The sequence below is a fragment of the Trichosurus vulpecula genome, chromosome 3 (assembly GCF_011100635.1).
Source record: "Trichosurus vulpecula isolate mTriVul1 chromosome 3, mTriVul1.pri, whole genome shotgun sequence".
NCBI lineage: Eukaryota > Metazoa > Chordata > Mammalia > Diprotodontia > Phalangeridae > Trichosurus > Trichosurus vulpecula.
Window position 1 is genome coordinate 84,577,530 of NC_050575.1, and position 12,047 is coordinate 84,589,576.

The 12,047-nt window shown below is 36.0% G+C and overlaps 1 protein-coding gene across 1 annotated transcript in view; it reads left to right on the forward strand.

Moving 5' to 3' along the window:
• RANBP17 (RAN binding protein 17) overlaps positions 1-12,047 on the forward strand; it is a 349,537-nt gene that overhangs the window by 91,081 nt on the left and 246,409 nt on the right. The window contains exons 13-14 of the mRNA XM_036752901.1: positions 2,372-2,477; positions 6,153-6,288. Coding sequence (XP_036608796.1) covers positions 2,372-2,477; positions 6,153-6,288 — 242 coding nt within the window. The remainder of the gene's footprint in view (positions 1-2,371; positions 2,478-6,152; positions 6,289-12,047) is intronic.

Below are 12,047 nucleotides of genomic sequence, written 5' to 3' on the forward strand. Positions count from 1 at the left end.
TTTTTTAGTTCTGATACTAATTCTTGAAAAGGTAAAAATCAGTTTCTGCTAATTTTTATATCACTGCTGTATTTCTATCACTGATGTGACCAAATAAGTTAAGTTAGTCCATTCATTTTTAATTCAACAAACATTCATTAGGCATCTAATATGTATTCAGTTTAGGTTATATGAGTGATAGACAAGGAATAAGAGACACTGTACCAACCCTCTAGGGAATAGCCAGTCTGTTTGCAGAGACAAGGAGTATCATGCAATTAGAAAATAATGCAGGGTCAAATGTCAAAATGTGTGGTAGACACAATAAGTGGTCAAGAAATGATTGTATAATTAGAGCCTGCCTGTCATTTGAAATAAGAATTAACTATATTATTTAAAGATCCTGTGTAACCAATTTGCCATAGTTGTGCCCGTTTTGTGAAAAATCAGTGTTGGAAAAATCTAAACCAGTGAAACAGATTGAGGTGCCTATTTGCATTACAAAAGCATTATTCACTTTACAAAAGGGTACACATTGGAGTACTGGTAAAGTGATCTGGTAGATTTATGGATGTGAAGTGCAGACAACTATTCAGGGCTACATTTGTCATCTAGTCTTATTCTCAGCTTATTTTTGAAATATTGTTTACATAAAATTCCATGGAGCATTTCATTTTATATTGTGGTCACTTCGAGAATAAGTTATTTCTATCTTGTTATTTGTAAACAATAGAGTAGACCTTAGCATCTTTAGGCCTCAGTTTCCTCATCTGTAAAATGAGAAAGCTGAACACCATGACCTAACATCTTTTCCCACTGTGAATCTATGATCTTGTAACTTCATATATTAGAAAAATAACTTCCACTAATATTCATCTCATATGATGATTTTAGGTTTTAATAACTGCTAAGCTGAAATAAAACTGTCAGCTTCCTTTTTTCTCTTTATGTTCCTGTTACATTCTTCCTGCTATATTTTTTCCTTAATGATTTCTTGCCTGTTTTACGAGCTTTTATATTCAGACATACCATAAAATATTTCCAAATATACAAGGTGACTTTTGAAATGCCTTTAGTTTCTACTTGTACTGTCTTCAGTTAAGTTTTTTCATATATTATTTCTCTGTCATGCTCATTATTTTGGTTCTGTTTTATGAGGTCAAATTAGAGTTGATGGTGTCTTGTCCAATCAATTTCCTTCACTAATAGTGTGAAGCAGGCCTGCATAAAAGGTTCGGTTTAATTTAATTTGTTTTATTCAGCTCTGCTATGTGATATCCCCAGAATGTAAATACTTATAACCCTCCAGGAAGTTTTCTACCTCAATTGCTCAGAGACTACACCAAGGTACATAGTGGACACAATGATTAAGGTTTATATATTGATGACTATCACTATTTACAGGAAAATTAGAGAAATTGTATGCTTCTGCCTTTACTCCTTCTAGGTCTTATTTATTAAAACACAGTTTTTCCAAAATTTGACACCTTTTTGAAGCACTCGGATCACTAACATTTTTTATCAGCACAAAAACAATTGATTTTTCCCTGCTAAAATAGCTTTCTTATCTTTCTCAAGTTTACTTTGAAAAGGCCAGCACACCAATGATAGCACATTTTCGATTTTTTGTGTGTTCCATGAATTATTCATAAGTCATTTAAAATTGGAGAAACTGATGAAATAATGGCTAAATTTATGTGTGTATTCAGATACAAAACCAGATGTTTATCTTTTTAATAGAAGAAATTCTTCAATCTTTAAATTTATTGCTATGGCAGTATATCTGCTGCCTCTTGAAATTGAAATTGAAAGAATTTCAGTGGAAAGATTTGTGATGTCAGTATATTGCTCTCAGCCACCAGTACAAGATTCCAAAATCATTAGCCATTTTTGAAAAATAAAGTTTAAATAATTTTCAGACTTCATGAATTAGCACTTTGAAAGTCTTTGGCCAGTTTAGTATGTTGGTACAATGGATGGAGCACCAGGCCTGGAGTCAGGAAGACCTGAGTTCAGATCTGGCCTCAGACATCTGCTAAGTGTGTGACCCTAGGCAAGTCACTTAACTCTGTCTCAGTTTCCTCATCGATAAAATGAGCTGGAGAAGGAAATGGCAAACCACTTCAGTATCATTGCCAAGAAAACCCTAAATTGGGTCAGCAAAGAGTCAGGCATGACTGAAATGACTGAACAACAACAACAATCATTTTAAATGTCAAGGAAACAAATATTTTGGAAAATATATAAAAACTAGCAACTTGTCTCTATCCTCAAAGAACTAATTTTATAAATAGGTTATTAAAGTCATCTTTTGGGAAGACCAACTTATTCTGTTCAGCTTTGGTTTTGAATTTGCTTTTTCTAACTTTCTTTTCTTTTTCTTCAATGTTAGGACGTCTTGCATGGCTGGTATACTTAGTTGGTACGGTTGTAGGAGGAAGACTCACTTACACTAGTACAGATGAACATGATGCAATGGATGGAGAATTATCTTGCCGGTGAGTGCTGAGTTAATTAAAGAATGTCATATGCAAAATTAATGTAACCTTTTCCCCAAAACCTCCTTATTTTCCTCTTGAATACTCTCATTCTATGAATGGCACCACTGTTGCCTTAAGACCTTTATGAAACTCTGGCATCTCTCTTGACTCTTTATTTTTCTTCTCCCCTCACAATTAATCAGTAGCGCCATTATACAGATTCTACCTCTTTGATATATATCTTGTTTTTTCCCTTATCCTCACCAACCTCAGCTTCAGGTATTCTAATAGTGATAATAGAGACCTGATGGTCCTCCTCTGCTCTGTTCCCTCCTTTTGTTATTTCTAATTGAATGTGTCTAATCATTTTATTGCTTAAAAATCATTAATGACTCCTCACTGCCTAATAAAGTCCAAACTCCTTAAACTAGCGTTTTGGGCCAGGCCTGACTCAAACCAGTTCTCTGGTAGTTTAGAGTCAATTTTGGAACAAAATGAGACAATTAGAAAAAAATTCAACAGTTAGCAAAAGGAAATTTACTTTATCCATAGTAGGAGGATAGGCAACTAGGACAGGCATTAAGAACACTTAGTTTATTCATCTTAGTGAGTCTCTCTTGCTTGAGTTGTCCATTGTGATCCATCAAACATCAGAAGGGTCCCTGGAGCTCCTCCTCACTGTTTTTGTACTCAGATGAGCAAGAAGTGATGGTAGCAGCCTGAGTCTTTAGTCCCCTGAAGCAGCAAAGTTTGGGAGCAGGTAAGGATATATTGTTCCATCCACTCCTTACCTTCAAGCCAAAAATCCTGTTTATCCTTCAAGACCTCTCTTATTTGACTCAGCAAATTTTCCTTAATATGCCCTAGGAAGAAAAGAGTTTTCCTTTCTGGGAAGTTTCATAGTACTTTTGTACTTATATACTTATGTTCTGTGTTGCAAGGTTATAGTGTTAGTTATTTGTGTACTTTTTATTACTACCCTTTATTTTAAACCACATATTCACTTCCAAATTTATCACTTCTCAATCCCCATCTAATGATCCCTGTCTTCAAACAAAGATTAGGGGGAAAAAGAATAAAAAAGCAGTTCAGCAAAATTCTTGCTGACATTTCTTATATTATTCCACACATCCCTTTCTCCTGAAATGAGGGGAGGGAGGCATATTGTTTCAGCTTTTCTCCAGAGCCAAACTTGATCATTCTAATTACACATTAAGTTGCATGCTGTTGACCATTATATTTATATTGTTGTAATTATGGTGTATATTGTTTTCATAGTTCTGGTTATTTCATTTTGCAACAGTTCATATAACTCTTTTGTACTTCCTTGAATTCTTCATAGTCTTCATTTCATATAGCACAGTATTACTCGTTATACTCACATACTACAATTCATTTAGCTGTTCTCCAGTCCAAGTGGGTATAGTGTTTCCAGTTCTTTGTTATTACAAAAAGTACTGTTATATATTTTAGTGTATATAGGACTTTTCTTTTTGTCTTTCTTTAACTCTTTTTGTGAATATTCCTGGCACTGAGATCTTTAGATCGAACAGAATGAACATTTTTGGTGTGGGGTGTGTGCGTGTGTGTCTGTGTGTGTGTTCGTGTGTTTGTGTTCTTCCTATCTCATCCAGACTGGAAATACAGTGGCCACTCACAGTCCCTCTCCCAATATTTGATCAGCACAGAAGCTTTAACTTGCTTTGTTTTTTTTTGACCTGGACCAGCTTAGCCTACCTAAGGCAGCTTAATAGCCCTCCAGTCCTGAGGGCTCACCATATTGTCTCCAGACTTGGTGCAGACGCCAAATCAACTTTAGCCCTGTTGCAGCTCAAAACTTTCAAACACAAGCAGTCCACCAGCCATAACATGTATCACCATTTCTGGTCCTAATTAATGTTTTTAGCGTAACAGCAAATTGCTTTCCAGAGAGGTTGTACAAATGTATAGCTTTAGCAGCAGTATATTAGTATACTTCTCTTTCCATCATAGCGTCTCCAGTATTGACTGTTTCCATCTTTTGACATCTTTGTCAGTTTTCACAATGAAACCTCAGGGTTATTTTGATGTGCTGTCTTTTATTACAATTTGGAGTCATTGTCCACTAGTCTGAAGTTGTTTTGTGAAGTTTTTTTAAATATCGTTTGACCACTTATTTTGGGGGGATTGGCTCTTAGTGTTACATATTTCTGTTAATTCCTCATACATCTTCGATATTCAGACCCTAATCAGAGATAACTGATGCAAAGGGTGTTTTTTTCCTACTTGATAGTTTCTTGTACGCATATTTTATTTTCCTTATTTGATTGAAAACTCCTAAAGGACAGGGGTCATTAAAGAAATAAACTTCGTGTCTCCCTTAGCATCTAACACAGTGCTCTGAACATAATAGATAGACTATTAAAAACTTGGATCAGTGTAAGTCCTTCATTATTCCTAATACAGCATATACAAACTAGATCTATGAAAATAGCATGCATCTGAAAAGAGGAAATATTAGCCAGCCTAGTGCATGAGCACCTCATGATGCAACAAAACCCTGAATAAAGATAGTTTGATGATGAAATTGGTTACTCTTGAATATCCTTGATAACCCAAAACCAAATGCTTGTTTTCTAAAGTATGTAAAGGATATCTGGTGAAGGACAGATTAGATTTCTTCTCCTTTGCTTAGAAGGTGAAACTAGGAGCAGTGGATGGAACTTTCAATATAGGTAATTTTGATCAGTATAAAGAAAAGCTTCCTAATAATTAGAGCTATCCAAAAGTGAAAAGTGGTGTTGAGGTCTTCACTGAGAGTCCTCAACTGAAGATTAGATTCAACACACTTAGGTGTGTTGTTAGTGTGACTTTTTGAGGGATTTGGACTAGATGGCTACTGAGGTCCCTTCCAACTCTTGAAATTCTATACTTCTGGGAACATTATTTGAATATAGTCGATAGTCATTTATTTGGATTTTCAGTGACCTTTTACACTTTATTTAAAATTGATTGTTTGTGAACTGTGAACAGAACTATAAAAGTACCTTCAGAAAGTGATCCAGTGACTTTGTTTTTAGCTGTTTCCTGCCCCCAAGTTGATGTTGGGGGAAAAGTTATGTAGCTTCTCAGACTGGTGCATCAGCATAAGTCAATTTTTCACCCTACCACCTCTTTCACTTTTCATTCTTTGTGGTTTGCACCATGTTAAACATGAAGGAAAAATTGCATTTTGATTTGAAAGCTCTCTTCAGGCTTAGGTGGGAACAACAGCAAAGAGCTACAGGGATTGTTGTTTGGGGTGTTTTTTAACATACTAAAAAACTTGAAAGCAAGTTTTGCCTTGGTTATTCTACCTGTGGAAAATTTAGAACTTTCAATTTTGTATTTTTATATCACTCAACAAGCACTTATTAATGTCTAACTATGTATCAGGTAGTGTGATGGACATTTACTGTAAAAATGGGAAAATGATTTATATGCAGTAATTCTGAATAGAAAAAACCCTGGCTACAGTCAACCAGTTTTCAAATTTGGTATTTAGCAGGTACAACTTAACAAATTATCAATATGTCGAAGGTATGTACCTAATTAAGTAATCTCTTCCTATAAGTAACTTGATATAGGAAGATTATAAATAATTGCCATAGAAATAGCTGTTATGGTGTTACTTTTTCAATATTTTACCTAAAAATATTTTTATTTTATCTTAAGAGTTTTTCAGCTTATATCTTTGTTGGATGCCCGATTGCCTCGGTGTAGTAATGAAAAAATAGAACTCGCAATTCTTTGGTTTTTGGATCAGTTTCGTAAAACATATGTGGGTGACCAACTTCAACGAACCTCAAAGGTAAGTTTTTATAATTAATTTAAACCACTGTCACTTAAGATGAAGAAAAAGGTGCATGTGAATGTATAAAGGTGACTGATAGGCAGAATAAAGAAAAGTTGCTTGCCTGATTTCTTTGGGAGAATATATTATGTATTGGAATTCAAGACCTTGAGGTATTGAAGATGATCTGTAGTTCATTTTCCTGATTTATGCTTGGGCTTGCCATTTTCTTTGAGGATTAGTGCGTAATCCATGAATATTTTTAACAGTTGTATTCATTAAATAGTTAAGATTATTTTGAATGTTTTAATGGATTTTGTTATATTGTGTTATATTTCAAGGGTGAGAACAAAAGATTTATTCTTTTAATAGTTCTGTTCCTTTGACAGTTACTCACTTATGTGGTTTGTACTTTATTTCTCACATTACTTGGCTTTTCTGCATGATAAATAGCAGGGACTAGGAGAGTTAGCAGCATCTTTTAGAAGTAGCAGTTAAATCACCTTAACTGTAAGGGACACTCATTGTCTAGATATTGTAAGAATAGCATCAGCAAGACCAGATTAATTGATCTTGAAGAGTATCAGAGGCATTTATATGAGCCCTAAGCCAATATTTAGTAGGTCTTATGACATTGAGTAAGATGTGTCTGGGATTTTTTTCTTACTGGTGCAGTAACTCTTTTCAATACCCCTCTATGATAAGCAGTCCCAAGGATATTTTTAGCTTTTTAAGATTTAGTTTGTGCTTTAGCAATGTCAAAGAATTTCTTATTTGAAAATTCAAGACATAGCTTTTCATTATGCTGTTAGACCTTTTCCCAAGGAATTTTAATGTTACCTTCAGTTCGTCTGTGACTTTTAGACAAGAATGATTTTATTCTGAAGTGAAAAATGTATCTGTTGAATTCTCCTAGCATCATTGTTTGAATCACTTCAACCAAACTTATCTGCAGTTTGGGATGGCCTCTGCCCTTGTATTTTGAAACATCTTTGCCTTTAGTTCATTAGGATTACTTTTCAGTATTTAATTGTCACTAAAAGATACACCAAGGAAGGAACAGGACAAGCTCATAGTGTGTATTGTTATTTGTCATTAAGAGTAATTAGATTACGTTAGACAGAAATGAAGATAAGGTACAAATGTACATATACATGTGCTTTTTACTTTATACAAAAGTTGTGTTCCTCAAAGATTAACTTGAAACTGAATTATGAGGAAAGTAATTTTTGTATAGCACTTCATAAGTTATAAAGAGATTCCACATGTATTATCTCATTTGATCCTCAAAAGGTGGGTCTTGATATCCATTTTACAGATAAAAAAACTGAAGTGCTTACCTTAGGACACAGAACTAGTGTGTGGTAGATCTAGGACACAAACCCAAGTTTTCTGACTCCAAATCTGGTACTATTTTGTTAACACTGCCAGATAAGTTGAACCTTGTAAATGCCCTGGAAAAGCTCATTAAAAGGAATCCTATGGGAAATCCTTTTTATAAAATGGAGACTCTTGTTTAACACTAAAAGTGTTGGTGCTAGGCACTATGTTAGGGATACCACCAAAGATAAAAATGAAAATAATTGTTGCCCTGAAGGAGCTTACTTCTTGTCACTGGCAACTAGTGTGCGTTTGTGAGAAAAAAGTAATCATGCCAAACAAATTCATTTTTGTTTGATGATGGTTTTTGTATGTTAAGGGAATCATGAAGTAACTGAATTTTGCTTTTGATTCTTTTTCTCATAGTTCACTAGATACTTGCTATATTACTTTTTGTGATAGAGTAAATTCAGATTACAGTAGACCCAGTCTAAGGAAATTTAATTAGTGAAGTACTAATGGACTTTGTGCTGAGATGACTTCAATTGTGTCATGAAGAACATGAATTTGCCTGGAGTCTCATGAATCTAGGCAAAAAGAGCTTTAAACTAAAGAGGGAGGCAGACGGGGATAGCTGCCTGTGTCTTGCCACCAAGAAAGACAACCTAGAGAATAGCTGGGATGTCAAAAAAAGAATTGTAGTTGACATGCCCTGAAATTTGTAGGTGACAAAATCCAAGAAAATAGCCAGTTAATAAAATTGATGACCTCAGGTACATAAACAATAAAAATAGGTTTAAAATGAAGTAAACTAGAGATCCTAATGCAAGAAGAAACATTTGACATCATAGGTAGTATAAGATCCCTGCCTGGAATATGCCTCTGGAAGAGTATACCTCATTCCAAAGACACAGGCTATGTAGAGGAGGTGGGGAGAGGAGTAGCATTGAAGATACAATCGTAGGAGCAGAGGCAGGACCAGAGGAGAGAAGCATCAGTCAGCCAGTCAACAATCATTTATAAAAGTGTACCAGGCATTGTAGTAAACACTTGGGATCCAAGTAAAATGAATGAAGCAGTCCTTCCTCTAAGAAGCTTCCCTTCTCATTACCAAGTTGCTAGTCAATCCTACACTTCTGACTTCACAATTTCTTCAATAGCTAATTTAAACTTAGACTTGTTGAAAATTCATGGATTATGAAGGAGTCTGGTTACTTGTCAAGAATTGTTGTCTTTGGGATATGGATGTCAAGAAGCGGCCACAGGAAGCTTGACTGCAAGTTCAATTTAAGTCAAATGTCATGTGGCAACCAAAACACCTAATGTGATTTCAGGCTTCATTGGGTCAATTGATCAACAAGTATTTATTGTTACTATGTGCCAGACACTCTGTGCTGGGGTTATAAGTACAAAGAATGGAACAATTCCTACTCACAAGGAGCTTACATTCTAATGGGAAACAACAAGTGTGTATAGAAATATATACAGCCTAAATAGAAAGTGAATAAATAGAGATATATACAAAGCATTTCAACTCAAAGGAGCACACTAGCAGTTGGGAGATCAAGAAAGGCTTCATTCAAAAAAGGATGCTGTTTCAGCAATCCAGCTAGCAGCTGCTGTGCACCTAGTAGCTAGGGGGTTTGGGCCTACTTGGGAGCGAAGATATAATCAGACCTCCCTTCATTGGCCCCACCTTAGTTACCAATGCAGATGCCTAAGCTATGTCTTAAGGAAGAGAAGGATTGTGTGAGGGAGAGAGGAAGGAGTGCATTTCAGACATGTGGGACAGCACAGGCACAGAGACAGGAGATGAGATATTGTATATAAAAAACAGAAAGACCAGGCTGGCTGGATTGCAGAGTGTCAGAGGAGGAAGCTAAATATATAGGTTGGGGACAGGTTGTGAAAGGGATTAAAAGGTAAACTGAGAAGTTTATAACAAGGAACAATTGGAGTTGATGGAGTAGAAAATTCATATGATCAGATTTGTACTTAAGAAAATCAATTTTGCAGTGGTGTGTAGTAGGATGGACTGGAGTGGTAAGAAATGAGAGGAGAACAATTAAGGGGCTGTTATGATAAGCTAGGTGAGAAGTGAATGAGAGCCTGAACTCAGGTAGAAAGTGGCCATGTGAGGAGAGAGGAGTTGTATGTGAGAGAATAAGGGGAGGTAGAAATGGCAACTGATAGGATATACAGAATGAAGAGAGAGTGAGGAGTTAGGAATAATGTCAAGGTTACTAACCTAGAAAATTGGAAGAATGATAGTGTTTTCAGCAAAAATGGGAAAGTTTGGAAGTGAGGAGGTTTGGAGGAAAATATATAATGAATTCAGTTTTAAACATTTTCAGTTGCAAATGTCTCTGGAACATACGCTTTGAAGTGTCCAGTAGATAATTGTTGATGTGGGACTGAAGGGTAAGTCAAGTCAAATCAACAAACATTTATCCAGTACCTACAATGTATCAGGCATGGGGCTAAATTCTGGAGATACAAAGAAAAGCAAGACAACCTCTGCCCTCAAGGAACTTACAGTCTAATAGTTGAAATAACATGTACACAACTGTGTACAAACAAGATATATGCAGGTTAAATTGGAGATAATATCAATTGGAAGGCGCTAGCATTAAGGGGATTTGGGAAAGTCTTCTTGAAGAAGATAGGATTTTATTGGACTTCTGGGAAACTAGGAGGTAGAGATGAGGAGGGAGAGAATTCTAGGCATGAGGCAGTACCAGTAAAAAATGGGCAGGAGAGCTTTAAAAGCCTAACAGAGGATTTACATTTGGTCCTGAAGGCAATAGAGAGCCTCTAGAATTTATTGAATAGAGGAATGACATGGTCATTTTGATGGGTGAGTAGAGAATGGCCTGAAGTGGCAAGAGACTTGAAGCAGGGAGACCAACCATAAAGCTGTTATAATAGTCCAGGTGAGGGGTCATGACAGCCTGTACCTGGATGGAAGCAGTATCAGAGAGATGTTGTGAAGGTAGAATCATTGGGACTTGGCAACTGGTGGGATGTATAGAATGAGAAATCTCAGAAGAGAAACTGTGACTGGATATAAAAATTTATGAGTCATCTGCATAGGGATAACTTTAAACACATGGGAACTGATGAGGTTACCAAGAGAGAAAGTGTGAAGAAAGGAGGGCCTAGGACAGGACCTTGGAGAACACCCACAATTAGGGAGTACAGTATAGATGATGAGCCAACAAAGAAGACTAAGGAGTGGTGAGACAGGAGAAAGTAGGGTCATGAAAACCTGGAGAGGAGAGAATATCCAGGAGGAGTGGGTGGCCAATAGTGTCAAATAGTTCAAGAAGATTGAGGACTGAGGAAAGATAAGATTTGGCAACTAAGATTGTTGATTACTTTGGAGAGGGCAATTTCTGTTGAGTAATGCAGTTGGAAACCAAATTACAAAGTATTGAATGACTAAGAGGAGAGGAAGTGAAGACATTGAATATAGATTTCCTTTTTCAAGGAGTTTAGCTGATAAAGAGAGGAAAGATACAGAATGATGACTTGAAGGGATTATATGATCTAATGATTTTTTAAGAATAGGGAAGACTTGGGCCTGTTTGAAGGAAGCAGGCAAAGAATCTGGATAGGAAGAGGTTGAAAATTAGTAAGAGGGGGTATGATTCAGGTTTCTGTTGGAGAAAATGGGAGGGGATGGGATCAAGCATGGTCAATAGAATTGGGATGAAAGTCACTAGAGGCCTTTAATAAGCAAAGCCTGATCTTTTAAAACTTAAAAATTTTTAAGATCTCTGTTTTCATCATTATTAGTACTTGTACTTTGCCTTAATAGGCAGTCTTTATGACTTTCCTTGACAAGAGACAAAAAATAAAACTATTCCTTCTGCTTAACTGTCTAGTCACGGGCCTTTCAGAGTTTAGCTAGTCTCATCCTCTTTCAACTGGTTAGGATGATCCCTGCCAATCCCCTTCAAGAATTCATCTCCACTCTAATGCAAACCATCTGATACCTTTTAGTAGAGGGAACAAGGGATCGAATAAGGGTTTGATATGTGTTTTGACAAGGTAAGCAAAGGATCTAGCATCAAGATTTAGCCTTCTATTCTTTTGAGAACTTGGGATAGTCACTTAAGGGATATAAGCACAGAGTATATAAATAACAAATAGCTACTATTTGATTATTCTCTGGCTTTGTTACTTTTAGTTCTCATAACATTGTTCTTTCAGAATATAGTTAGAAGTAAATATGTTCCTTTTTAAAATAATAGGCAGCCTCACAAAGGGGATAAATAGCCTTCAAATCAGGAAAACCTAGGTTCAAGTTCTGCCTCTGATATATGTGTGTGTGCATACATTCATACGCAGGCACATATGTGTGAATGTGTGTGTGTGTGACTTTGAGCAAGAGACTTAATCTCTTGGTGACCCAGGAAGCTAAGACTTTAAGTTACAAATCAGCTACTTTCACT